At 45.5% G+C, this 18604-nt stretch overlaps 1 protein-coding gene across 1 annotated transcript in view; it reads left to right on the top strand.

The window, feature by feature from the left end:
- Positions 1-18604, top strand: part of ARFGEF3 (ARFGEF family member 3) — a 154259-nt gene that overhangs the window by 33838 nt on the left and 101817 nt on the right. Inside the window, exons 3-4 of the mRNA XM_075553898.1 lie at positions 13131-13212; positions 16267-16398. Coding sequence (XP_075410013.1) covers positions 13131-13212; positions 16267-16398 — 214 coding nt within the window. The remainder of the gene's footprint in view (positions 1-13130; positions 13213-16266; positions 16399-18604) is intronic.

Genomic DNA, 18604 nt, shown 5'->3' with positions numbered 1-18604 from the left:
AGCATGTAGAAATATATTTACATAGGCATATGCTTATATTTAGACCTTTAAAAATGCCCTTTGCCTCCTGGTTCTTTCCTCTATTTCCTTTTACTTTGCTCCTGCCCCACGATCACGTTAGACCTTCATTTGGCTCTCAGCATTTCCTCTCGGCTACATTGCACTTGATCAAGCATTTTATGCTCTCCTCGCCATGGATTTTAGATCACTTGTACCCTTGTCCCTGGGTTTGTTGTCACCACCCTCCCCCCCCCCCCCGCCCACATTGTTTTCTCCTCGGGATTGTTGGGCCTGCCTATCTTATACAGATAGACAAGGCAGGGGAGGGGGCCCTATAGTAGTTCCAAGTCTGTCTGTGGACCTTCATGGATGTTTTCCGATCGAGTCTGATGCGGCACGCACCCGTTTCAGACCAGCGCTTTCAGCTGTCTACTTGGATGCCCAAAGATGTCCTTCCAGCATGTCCTCTACAGTCCTCTAGCTCCCGCTTCATCTTCTCCATCTGGGGATGCAGGTGGGTGAATGCATCATGCTTTCATCAACCCCAAGCTCTCCTGATGGAGTACAGGGGTCCTCAAACTTTTTAAACAGGGGGCCAGTACTGTCCCTCAGACCATAGGAGGGCCAGACTATAGTTTAAAAAAAATTATAAACAAATTCCTATGCACACTGCATATATCTTATTTTGAAGTAAAAAATAAACAGGGTAAAAACACCTGGCGGGCCAGATAAATGTCCTCGGCTGGCCGCATGTGGCCCACAGGCCACAGTTTGAGGATGCCTGGTGGAGTAGAACTCCTTCCTCCATGTTTTTCTGCCCCGGGTGCATCTCAACAACAAAACTATCAGAATAAAATGACAAGAGAAAGCGCAGCCACCATGACAACAACCATGTACAGAGTGTGTACCATGTGCTTGACTCCTGGGACCATGCTGTTGAAGCTTCAACCAACTTCTTCAGGAATGCTCCCCTGCTGAGCCCAGCCTGCTCCCCTAGATCATGCTTTGGGTACCAAGGACCTCAACATTGTCTGCCCAGGTTTCTCTGAGCCTCCTTACAGAAATCACATGGGCTCTGCCCTAGTTCTGTCCTTCTGAGGGCAGATGGTGGCACAGTTGACCAATGAGAAGCTATTTGTGGAGCTTGTCCTTGCTGTCCGGGAGGTGGCTGCCCTGTGGAGCAGGGGAAAGGACCTAGGGTGGGAGGAGGGGGCAGTTTGGTACCGGAGACTTCGGGATGGCTCTGGTCAATCTGTTAGAAGTTTGAATAGCGGAACACCTTTTCTTATCATCGGAACGTTTCTGGGGGAAGTATAGGATTCTACTTTTCTAGATGAAACAGCAAAGGTGAACATGATTTTATACTTAGCGCCCATTGTGTAACTGGTAAAGGCTAACTTTGCATGCAGACTAGTTAGACACCCCCAAAATGTTTTTCATCGTAGTTTACTTTTATTCGTTTTCTAGATCATAGCCAGAGTGATATTTTTCAGAAAGTGCCCAGATCACAGTATTTCCTGGAGTAAGAATCTTTCCAGCTCTTCCTTCCCAATTGGCTCAAGCCAGGCTCATAGTAAGTCCAAGGGCCAGAGTAGAACTGCCCCTCTGGACTTCCAAGGGCGCCAGACTTTACCAGAGCATAAAGCCTTCTTGTTTCCTCCTGTAAAGAGGCTGGTGGGCTCACCTTGCTGACCTTGTGGTCAGGTCAGCGGAACAGTAAATAAGGTCTCTGTGAATCAGAATGGATTCAGGAGCTGCGAGGGTTGTTTTGGTTTTGTTTTTGAAGACCAGGCTCATTGGCATTGAATGTAGGCCTCTGGAGACACTTGCATATCTCTAGATAGAAGGCCCCACAAGTGGGGAATGGGATATATTTTACTTTATGTTTCCTTTCTTTTTGGGGGCTTAACCTTTTCAAGGCACTTTCCTGTAGTAACAAAAAGTTCTCAGAATACTTTAAATTACTGTAGATTATGCCACTGTAGCAGCAGCCCGGGTGGCATAGTGCTTATGAGTTCAGCTGCTCACCACAGTAGTTCAAAACCACCAGCTAATCTGTGTAAGAAAGATGAGGCTATCTATTCCTACAAACAGTTATGGTCTCAGAAACCCACAGGGGCAAGTCTATACCCTCCTGTAGGGTCACTGTGAGTCAGAGGGAGTTTTTTATACCATTGTATGGAGATACACCATGGTATTTGACCATATTTATGTTATAAATGAAACTACCATAAAAAGCATTTGCATGTCAAAAATTGCCACATCTCTGATTATTACAAGAAAAGAAAGTCACAAGCCAAATCATATCAGTACTTTTAAGGCTCTCAATACACAAGGTGCCAGATTGCTTTTCCTGGAAATCGTAAATAGCAGACTGTTTCCCTGGTGCCCCGTGAAGCAGTTATGTGAGGAATGGTGAGGGACCGTGGGCGGGGAGAGGAAGTCCCTGGACAAGGTGGAGGGACACCGTGGCTCTACAGTGGGCATGACGATGGTGAGGGCGGCGCAGGACCAGGCAGTGTTTCCGTTGGTTGTGCACAGGGTCTCTATGAGTAGGACAGCCCCTAACAGCAGCAGCAGCAGCAGCAGCAGCAGCAGCAGCACCAACGGGGCGAAGGGTCCTCTTCCCCGTGTTTCCTTCATCAGTAGTTCCTACAAGGCAGCCTGCTCAGTGGGCGGTTGAGAGGGTTAGAGGAGACCATGCGAGTGAACCCTCTGCACTGTGCCCGCTGAACTGAGGGCTTTCACGCGTGGCGCTCTGACTTCAGCCATGCCTTCGGAATCCTGTGGTCAAAAGTGACAGAACTCATCTCAAAGAAGGCTGTGGTGTTGAGCCCAGTGGTTCTGTCCCAACAAGGTGTGTACCCGCTGGTCAGGAAGAGGTCCCTTCCTCTGTTATCAGGCCCATGCATCTCAGTCCCAGCCAACCTCTAATACATGTTAATTCTTTGGTGGACCTTTTAAAAAATATTCTTATCAGAAAGCAAACTTACCTTCTGATAAGAAGGAAGTATATATGTAAATTTACCTATCCATTTAGGATGGGCATAATGCCCCTTTTTTGCCTTATCCTAGACTTGAAAAAGGTCAGTGCCTCGATCCCTCACTGACCCATAGCCCTACAGAGGACAACACTGGAGACAGTGTGGGAATTAGGCCTGATCTGACCCCACCACACCAAGGCAAAACATTAAGGGCGTGCAACAGAACAGCAAAGGGAGCAGAGCAAGGAAGTCCTGAGGGAATACCAAAAATAGATTTTGAGGTCAGGGCATGGCACCCCATCAGACTCGACCAGGAAACACTTCTAAAGGTCAACAAACAGACCTTGAACTATTTACAGGCTTTTCTTTTTTATGTCATTGGTTTTTGTCGTTGTTGTTTTGTTATCTTTTGTTTTGTTGTTTTGCTCTGTCTTGTTTTTGTGCATATTATTATCTCTCCAGGTCTATCAAGATAGGTGGGATAAACTGGAGGAGAAAACAACGGTATCAACAGTTCCAAGGGGACATGGTAGAGAGGGTGGGGGAGGAAAGGAAGTGGTGTTAACAAACCCAGAGACAAGAGAACAATAAGTGATCCAAAATCGGTGGTGAGGAGGGTGTAGGAGGCCTGGTAGGGCTTGATCAAGGACAATGTAACTGAGAAGAATTACTGAAACACAAATGAAGGCTGAGCATGGTAGTGGGACAAAAGGAAAATAAAATGAAATAGAGGAAAGAACTAGGAAACAAAGGGCAATTATAGAGGTAGAAATATAGGCATGTACATATGTAAATATATTTATATATGAGGATGGGGAAATAGATCTATGTGCATATATGTATAGGTTTAGTATTAAGGTAGCAGATGGACATTGGGCCTCCACTCAAGTACTCCCTCAATGCAAGAATACTTTGTTCTATTAAACTGGCATTCCATGATGCTAACCTTCCCAACAGGATCGCTGAAGACAAAGCAGGTGCATAAGCAAATGTGGTGAAGAAAGCTGATGGAGCCCGTCAGGACCAATAATGACAGTAGCGATACCAGGAGGGGAAGGGGGCAAGGTGTGGGGAGAAAGGGGAAGCAATCACAATGATTGACATATAGCCCCCTCTAAGGGGGGCAGACAGCAGAAAAGTGGGTGAAGGGAGACAGCAGTAGGTGTAAGACATGAAAAATAATAATTTATGGCTTATCAAGGGTTCATAAGAAAGGGAAGGTGGGTAAGGGAGGGGGGGCATGAGCTGATACCAAGGGCTCAAGTAGAAAGAAAATGTGTTGAGAATGATGTTGGAAACATATATGTAAATGTGCTTGACACATGAATGGATGTATGGATTGTGTTAAGAGCTGTAAGAGCCCAAGTAAAATACTATAAAAAATTGTATCCTGAGATAAAATATGCTCGGAGTTCTTCAGTATTGTAACCTGAAGATTGAATTATTTTCTTCAGTTCTTTCAGTTTGAGAAATGCCAAAAGTGTTCTTCTCTTGTAATTTTCTAACTTTAGGTCTTCACACATTTTATTATAATACTTTACATTGTGTTCTTCAGCCACCCCTGAAAAAAATATTTTCCCACCCTTTGAGATCTTCTGATTTTTTTTTATTTCCCTGTTTATTCCATCTGCATTCAAGAACTCAGATAGGATATGCGCAGGGTCATACTTTGCCTCTTGTGTACTTGTTTTAATTTTCTTCAGCTTCAACGTGAACTTGGATATGAGCTATTGATGGTTTCTTTTACAGTCAGCTGTTGGTCTTGTTTGACTGATGACATTGAACTTCTTAATCTCTTTCTGCAGATGCAGTCAGTTTGGTTCCTGGGTATTCCATCTTATAATACCTACATGTATAGTCACCGTTTATGTTGTTAAAAAGGCTATTTGCAATGAATGGGTTACATAGTCTTACAAAACTCTTATCATGGGATCCCCCTACGTGGTTTCTGTCATTAATGCCAGGCTCCAGCTGCTGCTCCTTCTTGTTTGTTTCCTACTTTCACATTCAAATCACCAGTAATTACCAATGCATCTTAATTGTGTGTTTGACCATTTTAGACTGTAGAACAGGCATCCTCCAACTACAGCCCACGGGCCACATGCGGCCCGCCGAGGACGTTTATCCAGCCTGCCGAGTGTTTTTGCACCATTTTGATTTTTACTTCAAAATAAGATATGTGCAGTGTGCATAGGAATTTGTTCATAGTTTTTTAAACTATAGTCTGGCCCTCCAACGGGTCTGAGGGACAGTGAACTGGCCCCCTGTTTGAAAAGTTTGAGGACCCGTGCTGTATAAGTTGGTAGAACTTTTCAATTTTTTCTTGAATGGCTTTAGTGACTGGTGAGTAAAAATGAACAAGAGTTGCATCACTTGATTCTCCTTGTAGGTAAGTAGATGTGATCCCATCACTGACAGTATTGTGCTTCCAAGTAGATCATAAATTGTGCTTCTTGATCCCGTTACTCTTCATTTTTTTCATTCTTGCCATAGACCATGTGATTCTCTCTGGCCTATGCCATTCAGTGCAATTCACTGATACCTAGGATATTGCTTTTATGCGTTGCCTTTCATTAAAAAATGTTCAACTTTCAGGAAGCCCTGATGATGCTCAGCTGTGAACTGAAAAACCAGGAGTTCAAACCCACCAGGCCTCTCTTTGAAAGGGACACATGCCAGTCTGTGTGTGTAATGACCTACGGCTTTGGAAGCCCCATAGGGCAGTCCCACTCGGTCCTACAGGTTTGCCTTGAGCCAGAACTTCTTGACAGCAGTGGATTTTATTTAATTCCCCCAATTTTCCAACATTCATACTACATACATTTTTGTCGTGATTATTAATGAATGTTTCAAGTAATTCTTCTCATTTTGAGTCATACCACATCAGCAAATGAATATCTGTTGTCTCAGGGTCCTGAAGAGTGATGTTTGTGTGGTCCATTAGCCCATTGAACTGATTGTTTCCATGTATCTTTGCTTGTATTCACTCTTCTATCCTTTGGACAGGAGGAGACTAATAGTTACACCTTACTGGCTATGGATGAGCTCTTAAGGCCCCAGTCGCTTTTCACCGATGTAGGATGTAGACCACATCTTTGTGGGCTGTGTTGTGGCAATTGACACAGTGGCTACAACAATGGACTCACACGTGGCAGTGAACTTGAGGCTAGTGTAGGACGGAGCAGTGTGTTGTTCTGTTGTGTGTGGGGTTGGTATGAATTGGAATAGACTCAACACCACCTAGTGATGAACCGTGATGACAAAGTAAAATACAACCTCACCAATGCAGATGGTTCATGTTGAATTATCAAAACTGACAACATTCAACCCTCTCTGACTTACAAAATTGCCACTTTTATAAGCTCAAGTTAATCCTTGATGAGGAATCCTAAAGGCTCCTGGAAAACAGGAATTGTATGTTATTCACAGTTGTGTCCCTTGGCCTAACACAGTTCCTGATGGGCGCATCTAATCTTCTTTGTGAAATGTATAAAGGAAAAAATTGATAGAATTTCAGTAAAATAAAATGAAGCTAGGAAATGTAAACATTTCCTCTGTACTGTAGAGAAAATCAATTAAGGAGAACCAATGTCATTCCAATGGATTCCGTGGAATAGACTCTGTCAAAACCTTCAACGAACATCCCTCAATGTTGGTGACACCTATTTAAAATCTCAATATCCCTAAGCTTAGAGTAAGACAGTCTGCGTTTCACGACAGAGGGGTGAAAGCTCCTTTACTCTGACCGAGAATGGTCTCACTGTGGCTACACCTGCAGGTAGTGGATTCCAAAGCTACATCTTTTCTCCACTCAACCAAATCCTTTACACCTTCATGAGCTATCACTCAAAATGGCATCATTGACATAACATGTCTGATGACTGCCTCTGTTCTTTAACCTGGTGGGCATGTGAAGTGCCAGCGTTAGAGCAGTGTTTGACACTTGATAGAGAGCAGCCCTCTGGTGTAGGCAAGGAACATGGTTTTTGAAAATAGATGATCTGTGTATCATCATTGCTGCGTTACTAACAACCATGTGCCTTTGGACAAGTAACCTAATCTATCTTTGTTTCCGTTTGGGAATTAAATTCATGCTTTCCAAGTTATAAGTAAATGTGGTAACAATATGAATGTTTCTGACATGGAACTTTGCATCTACAAACCCGGGCTTTTCAACCAGAGCTGACAGGGACTCACAGGATGTGATTCTCCTGTATCCAATTCTCTACGCTATTTCTGCCCTCATTTCCACTAAATAGATTCTACCCCTTTCCCCATCAATTGGTAAGGCTTTGTGATCGAGAAATGCTGTGGTTGTTGGTCAGCGTCTGGTTCATGTCCTTCGGAAACATGGGTTTAACAGTTGAAGGACCTTGAGGCAAATGTCCATTTAATCGAAGTTTCCTTTCCCTCTTCTTTCATCTGGAGTGTGTTTATGATGTCAGAATCACCAGCTTTTTGTTATAGGTGCTTTATAAGCAGGATTGCCTCTTAAAATGACGACAAAATGTCAATATTAAGACCCACTCTTCCTTTCCGAGTATGAGATTCTGACACTTAAGTCCAGTTGAATCAGGCATGCTGTTGTAGCTTTTTCCCAATGGGAGTGTGGAGGTTTCTCTGGTCCCAGCACCTGATGGAAAAGTGTGTCCATAAAATATGAGGCTGACATGCTTTTTAAAAATGTATTCAGCATACCCACCAAGGTCGCTAAAATGAAAATTGGCTGACAGGAAGTTATGGACCAACTGGAACTATCAGGCACTGCAGAGAGGAGTGTGAATTGGTACTACCAAGTGGAAATCCATTCAAGTCAAACATCTGACTTCTTTATAACCTAGAAATTTTACTTCTAGATAGAAGTGTGAGCACGTGGAAAAGGAACTCTGGTGGCATAGTTGGTTACACACTGGGGTACTAACTACAAGGTCAGTAGTTCAGACCTACCAACCACTCCATGGGACAAAGACAAGACTTTCTGCTCCTGTAAAAATATAAAAGAGCACTTCTAGTCTGCTCTACAGGGTCACAGACTCAGTGTCAGTGGATTTTGTTTGCATGCTTTGTACACCAAAGACACAGGAGAATGTTTATCACTTCACCATTTGTAATCACCGCCAAGTAGAGATGCCCCCACTGTCCATCAACAGTAAAATGGATAAATACATAAACCATGCGTATTGGTGCCCTAGAATGTCATGCAGCCATGAAAATTAATCTTCAAATTACTGTGCAATGGATCACAAAAGCAGGCTGAGCCAAAGAACTGGACGTGAAAAGTTTTGTCTACATGACACGAAAATATGGTCTTGTTCGGTTTATGGGGAGGTTTAGCTCAATTCTTGCTTCTCAACACTGAAAGAATTCACACAGCAGAAGCACTTGTGTAAATCCAAGTAACTTTTTTGAGGGAAACGGAAGTTTCAGGTATTACAGTCTCAGAAAGTACACACTATCTCTGGAAATCCTGCAAGCCCGAGCAGGGACCGCCCAAGAATTTGAGAGTACCAGGACAGGAGCGTGGATCCAGAGCTCGGAGCCAAGAGAGCATGACTGCCCTTGGACCCTGCTTCTGTCACCTCCATTACTTGAGGGGGCGTGGTTGAGGATATTGCCACTCCCAGTGGCTAAGTTTAAAGGCACCTGTGATGTTGACCTGTGAAGGTTGACCTTCACCTGCCCCTAGGTGACCACAGTGGTGTCCAATGTGTGTCTAATTCATTTCCAACCCCTTTATTGTGGCTTTCCCAGCTAATTTTCGTGTAGGGTTGGCATTTGGTGGAGACAACCCCCTTTATTCCTAATCTAGCTACCTGTCAGTTTCACCAACATTAAGCTCACAAGCAGGCAATATGGATTCATGGCTTCTGAAATCAGGAATCAGGTTTCCTTGGGAGGAGAAAGAAGGGAGTAATAAGACTTCTCTGGGAGTAGTAACATATTCAGATCTCTTTTCCTCGTTGTCAGAAAGCATTTGTTAACAGTTTGATAGTGATAGTTACTAAGTGAAGACACTCAGATAGCTATTTAATAAATGGCTTCGATCCTCGGATCCTGGCATTGTGGGATGTAGGATGACATATTCACCTATTTTAATTTCTCTTATTCACGGTTATCATCCAGCCCAGTAAAGCTTCCCTGTGAGCTGTGAAGATGCAATTAAGGAAATAGGCTGAGTCCCCTGGCCCGGGGGGACCCGACCAGGCACAGTGTCACTGGGTGACGCCACCTTTGTGCATATGCAGCGCCGCTTGTTCTTTAGAAAACCAAGGCATGTCAGGGCAGGGAACTCGGGCCCAAGGCTGTATCTCCTTAGGCAAGAGTAAATTTGCACATGTCTATGCATAAAGAGCAATAACAGCTTCATGTATTTGCATATTGATTTATGCTGTGCCCTTTTCCCAGTGAGGCAGCAACCATGACAGATCAAAAGATTGTTTTAATTTCGGTACAGTATGCATAAAGGGGACCCGAGTCTGTGACACATTGCATCCTCATTATAAATTTCATCCTGAGGCCCAATTAACAAGCTTGGTATTCACTTTCATTAAAATAACTTAAAAAACAACCACAAAGCAGCAGGGCTTTATGATATCACGTAGCCACCAGAGAAATCACTTGGGACCCTTGATTTGTGTTCCTGTCCAAGCCAGGGTCTGAGACATGTCATACTGCTTGAAGGGGGCTGCTGGGTTTGAGGAAGTGAGAGGTCTTGGATTCTAAGGAGAAGTAGTTGTCTTCCTCGCCTGAGCACAGACAGGGAAGGTGATCCTCCTCTTTGACGCTGGACGCTAAGGTTTCCACCATGTTGGCAGGGTCCTTTCCCCCGGGCCGGCGGGCCTCTTGACTTGGGATCCATGTGGAGTTGGTTTGGGTGGTGAATCTCCTGAAAGGACACACACTGCTCTCTGAGGAGGGCTCTTGGCCAGATTTTTTGTATTCCTGAACCCCCCAAATCTTTTCTAACTTTGCTCTGATCGTTTAAGACCAACGGGTGCTATGGAAGGAATTAGGGATGGAGAATCAGACAGATTTGGAAGGCCTCCGACAAATTTTAGCTGTGTGGCCTTTGGTAGGCCACATGCCCTCTCTGACTCCCCATTTTATCAAAAAGGAAAGCAAAGGTAAGGATAAGGATGCCTATTTTGTGGTTCAATGGACAGGCTTTGAATTCAACATTAATACCTTTCTGCTCAATGGAACCCTAATTGGCCCAATTCCATCTCCCAGCCCTGCCTGGTGGCCCTGATCAGAAAAGGGGTACAGTTGACTGATGGCCCCTGGGTTTGTGCACTGATTAGCTCTGGCACTTGTCAGCACCTGGCTCAGGTGAGCAGTACAGATCTCGCTAGAGTGTAGGCAGGTAGAGAGGGGAATGGTATCGGAAGGTCTAACACTGGGAGTGACCTAGTGAAAGGGCTTTGCAGTTGTTTCTGTGCAAACGTGCTTTTTCCTGACGGTCAGTGGGTTGATGTCACATTTTCAGAGGTGGCCTTTGTGGTTCCTCAGGATCGGGTAGGGTCGACTATTGGTCATTGCCTTTGCTGATAAGTGTGTGACGCCTGTTCATTTGAGTCCAGATACACTGAACAGAGACTCTCTGCCCAGAACTACTGGGCTGTTATGAACTTTGCTGACTGGTTCTGTGTCTTCATTAACACCTGAGTCCAACTTCTCAGTGGAAGTTCTTTCATGGTGTGTTGGTCTGCTTAGAAACCTGATTGTTTCAGGTGTTTCTAGACAAGAGTCTTTGGCTCTGTTCAAACTCCATCTGCTCATCTTTCCTCCACCTCTCCCCCCTGACCCCACGAATTCTTCCAAGCTCGTAAGCTGACTACAAACTGGACAAAAGAAGAAAAGTTGGAAAAGTCTGTTATTTCTGCCCCGATTGCCTGCTCGGCAGTGTTTGCTTTGTTGAAAAGTTGATAACAGTGATGACAGGGACATTCAATACAACCCCCCAACGGGAAGTAACACACACTTGGGTAACCGATCTATCTGTTAGAGGAGGGAGCTCAAATGACTGCAGTGTTATCAGTTTTCATGAAAATATGGTATTATGGCATTGTGATGGTGAGGGGAGAGGTGGGAGGGATGAGAAAGGCCAAGGTTCTCTTAGATTGAGTCTGGTTTCATTCAGAGCATCTGTATAGAGCCATCACAGAGGGACCCCCACTACAGAGGTGCTGATGAAGCATTTTGCATGGGAAAGCCACGAGCTTCAGGGTAAATCAGGAAGACATCAGTGCTATAATTAATGTTCTGTTTTATTGGGTATACAACCAAAAAAACAAATAAACCCAATACCATTGAGTCAGTCTCAACTCCTAATGACCCTATAGGATAGAGGTAGAATGGCTCCATAGGGTTCCTAAGGTTGTAAGTCACAGAAGCAGAATTGCCACACCTTTGCTCTGCAGAGCAGCAGGTGAGTTTGAACTGCCAACCTTTGGTTGTTGACTGCTGGTTGTCTTAACCACTGCACCACCAGGGATCCTGTGATACAACTGTGATTGAGTCTTTTCTGACTCATAGTGACTATAGACAGTTGACCTGCTCCATGCGGTTTCTGGGAGTCAATCATTTTTTCGTGACCACTCAGCCTCATCTTTCTCCTGAGGAGCAGCTGGTAGGTTTGAACCTCTAACCTTGCAGTTAACAGTTCAACACTTCACCCACTATTTCTCCAAAGATGTCATCTTATAACCTAACCCTGTGACTCTCCAAATCCATTGAATCTGCCTGTGTAGAAAGTACAGTAAAAATAAGAATGAAAACTGAACTGCTCTGGTTTAAGTTGGGGTGGATGAACTTGGTAAAATTAAGTAACATTTCATTTGCTGTGCTAGTGTGGCTCCATAGGAAATAAAGGGTTGATTAAATTTCTTGGTCTAGGTATTTAGGCACAAAGCTTAGCACAGAAAAATATTTTAGCCTTTGTAGCTCCTGTTGTTTATTTCCTAACATGTTAGAGGACAATGAATATTTCTTGCTTTAAACTATTCAAGTCATTTTCCATTTATTTGTTTGTCTTGTCTCTTCTGTGGCGCCATATAATGTCACAGACACTTTCCATGGGCCAGAGGTGTTCGTGGGTTTGCTTAAGTTCTTGTCCTAAAAACATGGATATGAGCAACCTATCACAAAAATTAATTCCTGCCTTTGATGGAAACTAAAGCATGCACTCTTGGATTGCAAAAGATTGTTAAACACCTAGAATTGGGGGAGAAATTGACAAGTTGATCACATGTTGAGTTATGTTGGGAGTGGGGGGCAGCGATGTGCAGTTCTTTCTAGATGTGGGTGTCGTATGAGCAAGGATAGAAACCGTGTGAATGGTGCTTCCAAAGCTGGTCACCCGAGGGCTGTGGGAATGAGAAGTGATCTTTATCTGGGAAAGAGCAAAGCATCTTCTTGGGCTTCTGAAGGACTACTGCCCCCCCAATTCACTGAGAACCTGATGATTGTGCTTCATATCCAAACACCAGAGGAGCCCATGCGGGGTAGTGTAGTGTTACACCTTGGACTGCAAACCACGGGGCCAGAGGTTTGAAACCACCAGCCACTCCGTGAGAGAAAGATAAGGCTTTCTACTCCCACAAAGTGTTACTGTCTTGGAAACCTACAGGGTACCTTCTACCCTGACCTGCAGGGTCAGTATGAGTTGGCATCAACTCAGTAGCAATGAATTGGTTTGGTTTTTGGATGACATGACATATGGTATCCAAACACCAAACCCCACTACCATGGAGTGAATTCCAACTCAGACTCACCCTGAAGACAGCATACAACTGCGCCATGGGGTTTCCAAGACTAGTTCTGGGTGAGAGTAGAAAGTCTCCAGGTCTCTGTGGAGGATAGCAAATCCTCAGCCTCATCAGGGTCCTTGCTCTTAATCCCAAACCCACTGCCATCCAGTGTATTCTGAGCCAGGGCAACCTCTAAGGCGTATTCAAAAAGCAAACTTCTGATAGACTATCAGTTCTGCACAGCATTTTAAAACGCCTCTGTATTTCCATTATTGGTTGTATGTGTGTATGTGCATGTGTGTGTGTGGTAGTGGTGGTGAGCAGGGCTCTTGAAGACTCGAATCACTTGACCGCCAGCTGTGCTGAGCTTACTTGTCCTTATTGATATGTTTGCCAGGGAGAAATGCCTGCTGCCTCTGCAGTTGGCCTTGGAATCCAAGAATGTGAAGTTGGCCCAACACGCGCTGGCAGGGATGCAGGTAAGCTCTTTTGGCGTGTAGCAGGTGCGCTCATAAAAGGGAGGGCGCCTGTACCATGGGATGAGCAAAGAGTTAACGTTTTACATACTAGCTGCTTTTAGAGCCAGACCAATATGATACTGAACTGTGAACTGACCATAGAGGATAAAAAGAGTTTTAGATTCACCAGAATGTCTCCGTGCATGGCATGAGCTGGCTGAGCCGCTGTGATCAAGGCCTGCTTCACGAAGACCCAGCAAAGCCCACACACAAAATATTTTTGGTGGCATTCCTGTTTTAAGAGTAAGGTACCCTGAGATTATACTGAGTCAGATCTCATGTACATTCAGCATCTACGGTTCTGTATGACGGGAATGGTGATAAGCTAGACAATGTTTGCTTTGCGCTTTAGTTTATGCTTAGATTGAAGAAAGGGGACATTTGGCCTAAGAAGAAAGGTCAGCTTGCATGAACTACTTCCCTTCGCTGAGCCTTTCCTCAGTGGAGCTTCGTGTCAGACACATAATAAGTCTAACTTCAGTAGCGGAAGACTGTGGCTGGATGAGTGCATCAGCCTTACAAGTGGCTTGGTTTCTGAAAGGCAAGCTCAGTGGAATCCTGGCGGTGCAGTGGTTACGCGTTGGGCTGCGATCTGCATGGTCAGCAGTTCAAAACCACCAGCAGCAATGTGAGGGAGACTGGGCTTTCTACGCATAAACTGTTGACGCCCACAGGGGGTTGATAAGAATCAACATGGACTTGATGGCAGTCAGTTTGAGATGTTACTCGGTGGATTGGTGATATTTGTCCAAAGCCTTTCATGTTGGTACCGTTTCATAGTCAGCTCTGTAGGGCCAGAAAGCTTCCTCTGTACCTTTAAAGAGTTGAAACAGAAAGTGAGACAATAATGACTCTTGTCCCTAATAGATTAGAATTAGATATATATTTTATTTGAATCTGCAGCAGCATTGGATATGTTTCCCCAAATTGTACATGATGCGATTAACTCCCTTTTCCCCTCCCAAAGTGACCATAAAAAATGAATGGGATTTTTAAAATACGATGAACCCGCTGAATTGTATTATACATGCATAAGACTGCTAAAGAAATGATAGATATTTGGTAGGAAAAAATGGGAATCTGTTCTGATTGGCCATTTATTTCTTGGTTTTCCTCTAACACTGTGTAGATTTTCCATTTCGGTTTAGTTGTTGTTTTCCCAACTCTCTGGGACATTGTAAGCCACAGCGGTGTTTTCTGAGACTCGTGTAGTCTCATGCACTTCACTGACTTGTGGGCGGTGGCCTCATCCACCCTCTGTTGCCTCTGTCGACGTAGGCACTTTCTAGGGGCTTCTCTGTCTTCATCGCTGTACATAAAAACCAAGATTTGTATGTAAACTATATTAATAGTAAAAAAATCTTTTTAGAATGAATATAGTCAAAATGTAGGGAGCCTTAAGTAATGAGGTTGCAAATACCTGTTTTCCACCTCGGCAGTGGCATTAAGCTAAAAGATAGGATCACCCAGGATAAATCAAAATTCAGAAGCTGTGTACAGGGTAAACCTCCAGACTGAGTCAGATGAGAACAAGCTTAACAGGGATAAATATAAAGTCCTCTCCTGGGGTCTTCGACGTCAACTGCATCAGGGCCAAGTCAGAGTGAGCAGTTTAATTATAGCTCTTATAAATGAGAATCAGGGACCTCAGTGAGCCAGCCGCAATGACGCCGACCACGTTGGCTAGATCTGAGAACCTGCCTAAATTTGGGCTTCACTCAGTAGTGCCAGACTACCCTGGCAGCATTACACTCACCTTGGGGGCACATTTGAGGCCTGGTGGTTAAGTGGGTTCGTGGTTAAGCTGATAAACACAAAGTCAGCCGTTCAAAACCACCAGCTGCTCTGTGGGAGAAAGATTAGTTCGACCCTGTTTGATAGGGTCAGTGAGGTAGAATTGATTCGATGGAAGTGAGTTCTTGCTTGTTGTTTGAATTGGGGGCACATTTAAACAGGAGAGTGGGGATGAAAGTGTGTCACGTGTAGAAAAGCAGAGCACTGGGTGGACTTGAGGGCTGGCTGATCTCTGACTTTTAGGAGCATATTCAGTGTGGCCCCAGGGAAAGATGAGAGGGAAGTTGTAGATGAGAGACTTATGGTACAATCTGAGCGAGCAAGGATTTAATTAAAATAAGAGTTGCCCCCAAATACAAACAGGCTATCCTCTGAGAAATCAGGACTCCTGAGAACTCGCAGGCAAGTGAATGTCTTATTTGGGTTGTGGGTTTCTTTTCTGAGAAGGGGGGTGGTTAAGATTTGTGAATGACAGACAGCTCACACTTGGGACGACTCAGGCTGAAAACGGAGCTGGCTGCATGCAAGTCCTTCTCCTCTTTTGTGACAAGGCCACCCTCAGGAAGGGTGTATGTATGACCGGGGGGCTTCAAAACGTTGGTGGGCAAATGAATGAAAAGATCCTGAGAAATTTCCAGGAACCTTTTGAAGCCTGCTCTGACCGACGGGCATGGGAGACAGCTGGGAGGGGCCCAATTTCTCTAGGCAAATGGTTCTCAAACTGTGGGTCGCGACCCCCTTTGGGGGGGTGTCAAACAACCCTTTCACGGGTCGCCTGTTTCATAACAGTAGTAAAATGACAGTGATGTAGTAGCAACAAAAATAATGTTATGGTTGCGGGGGGGGTCACCACCACATGAGGCACGGTATGAAAGGGTCGTGGCATGAGAAGGTTGAGAACCACTGCCGTTTCTTCCTCCTCTCCACCTCGCAGAAAGCCTAGCTGGCAGAGGATTTTACTTGCTGGAGTCTGTAATGAACTGGCTAATAGCAGGAGGGGGGTTTGCCAAGACCCATTTACCCAGGCCTTGAGGCGTTCTTTATTTCCCTGGCACGGAGCTTGAGATGGCTTCTAATGGCCTCCAGCTCTCTGCCTCCCGAGCCCGACAAATGATCATCAATACTGCCATCAATATGCAGTCTGATCCAAGGGGATAAGGTGGGGGGTGGCTACGGGGGTGGGGGGAGCCCCTGTGATCACTGCGCTGTGCCTCTTTACAGAAGCTCCTGGCGGAAGAGAGGTTTGTATCCATGGAAACCGACTCTGACGAGAAGCAGCTCCTCAATCAGATCCTGAACGCTGTGAAAGTGACGCCCTTCCTCAACGAAGACCTGCAGGTGGAAGTGATGAAGGTTGGTTTGACGCGGCTGCCAGTTTGCGTCATTTGGGACCAAAGCAAAGCCTGAGCTCTGGGCCCATTATTCCCTTGAAAATGGCTCTGCGTGGTCATCCTGCTAGCAAATCTTCCAGGACAGACTGGTGGTTATTATCCTTGGCTCTGGTTCCCACCTCTACCGCCCCCCCCCCACCCCAGGAGCCCTCATAAGCTGCTAACTGCAAGGCCAGCAGTTCAAACCTACCCGCTTTGCTCCTTGGGAGACCGATGAGGCTTTCTTCACCTGTGGAGAGTTACAGTCACAGAAACTCACAGGGGAAATTCTACTCTGCCCTATAGGGTCACTAAGTCATCATCGACCCGATGGCACTGAAAGTAGAATGGGCCCCCCCGGCCCCCACCAAAGGACTTTGATAGGACAGCTAAGGAAAGGCACATGTTGGCTTGATCCTGCCTATCAAATATTGTTAGGAGACGTGTTTATCACCTCTTAAGAGAATGCATGTGAGTAGGTCCCACTTGGAGTGGGTCGGCTCATCCTGAGTCGATCTGGCCTGCATGTGTGTGTTATCATAAAATAAAGTCAAGACCTATTACCCCTGTTAGCTTTTGCTGGCATTTTAGAATTGAGAGAACACCTCCTTGGCGTCAGAGCTTGCTTGTCCTTTCCCAAATTATGTGATCGTGTTTCTCTTATCCTCACAACCACCTCCTTTTTAAGGGAGGGCATTTCCCCCTGGCCGTGCCCCTCTCCCTCCCTTGAACGTGGCCGTGATGGGGAGCCCTTTGCTGAGCAGAGTGCAGAGAGAGCGGGACAGGAAAGAATGTCAATCTCTGCCCCAGAACAGCAGCTGGGTGCTGATAACACAGCAGGAACCAGTGAGCCGATTTTAAGGATGCCTCCCGCCCACTTTCTTCCCTAGAGAGTTGTGCAGAGGAATAGCTAAGCAGTTGGGTTCACACAATGGTTGATTTCTTGTTCCGAAGGATTTTTGCCTTGGGATAGGGGACTGCACATCTCTGGGTTACAGTTTTTCCATTTGGAAAAGACCGATGGCAGCGTTTCTCCTAGAAGAGCACTCTGCATACTACCGACAGCACATCCTTCCTGCCCCCAAAGTCACCCCCACCCTGTTGGCGATCGTACAGTGTGGAGCTCCGATTCTGAAGCAGGTCTGTGTGGGCTTGTCGGTCCATCCTCCACTTCCTTCCAGGTTGCCCTGGGATACATGATTTCACCATGCATCTCCTTCTGGGGGTTTCACATGGTTAACATGCTTGGTTGCTAACCGAAAGGTTGGAGGTTCCAGTCCAACAAGAAGCCTCTGGGAACAAAGGGCAGGTGAGCTGCTTCTGAGAAGCCACCGTTGTCCACCGCAGGGAGCACAGTTCTACTCTGCCCCACATGGGTAGCCATGAGTCAGCGCTGATGCAGCAGCAGCTGGTTTTAACCCAGCCGGCTGGCTGTGAGGATTACGTGATGGTTGTAAAATCCTCAGTGAGTATCTGGCACAAAGCTAGCGCCTTAGAAGTGGTAGCTACTAATAACAACAGCTGTTGCTGCTGCTGCTGCTACAGCGGCCGCACAACCTCCGGGGGCGGGCCTAGCACCATGCCGTCCATGCGTTAGCTGACCCTGAATGGCTCCTTCATCTTGAACTCTCTTTAATTCTGGAAGGTACCATTGCACCGTTGGACTTGTGCATTTATAGCAACCCAAAGCCAAGCGCCTCTGAATCGCTTTCCTTCTCTACTGCTTCTTTGCGGTTCTTGAGAGAGGTGAGGCCAGCAACCTTGCTAATATCACTTATGCTGTCTCCACGGTTAGCCTCGCTCGTTGAATCTTCTGCCATGAGATCCCCAAATAATGGGGGGCTAGCACTGGTCACATACCAGGCACATCGCACAGATTGAACGTCCTTATTTTATTTTCTGAGGTGGAATAGAATCCCTGGCAGTGGATATGAATACATCCCTCCAATAATACAGTGTGTGTACTACAGAGCGACCACATTGAAATTGTGGGCGCTGTGGAGCAGCAGGAGGTTGAAGGCTGGGCAAGCAGTAACATCTGTTTTAAGCACTTTTACTTGCTTTTTAATTCTACCCCGGGGGCGGCTTCTTTCCACCATGCCGTGGACAGGAAGTGACATGTGTGAACTCTACTGGAAGCAATGGAAAGACTTTCTCATGATGCTATAATAGATCGTGGTACTTTCAGC

This window comes from Tenrec ecaudatus, chromosome 7, assembly GCF_050624435.1.
Source record: "Tenrec ecaudatus isolate mTenEca1 chromosome 7, mTenEca1.hap1, whole genome shotgun sequence".
In the NCBI taxonomy this organism is placed as follows: domain Eukaryota; kingdom Metazoa; phylum Chordata; class Mammalia; order Afrosoricida; family Tenrecidae; genus Tenrec; species Tenrec ecaudatus.
The sequence above is the reverse complement of the archived record's forward strand: the minus strand, read 5'-3'. Positions and strand labels throughout refer to the sequence as shown.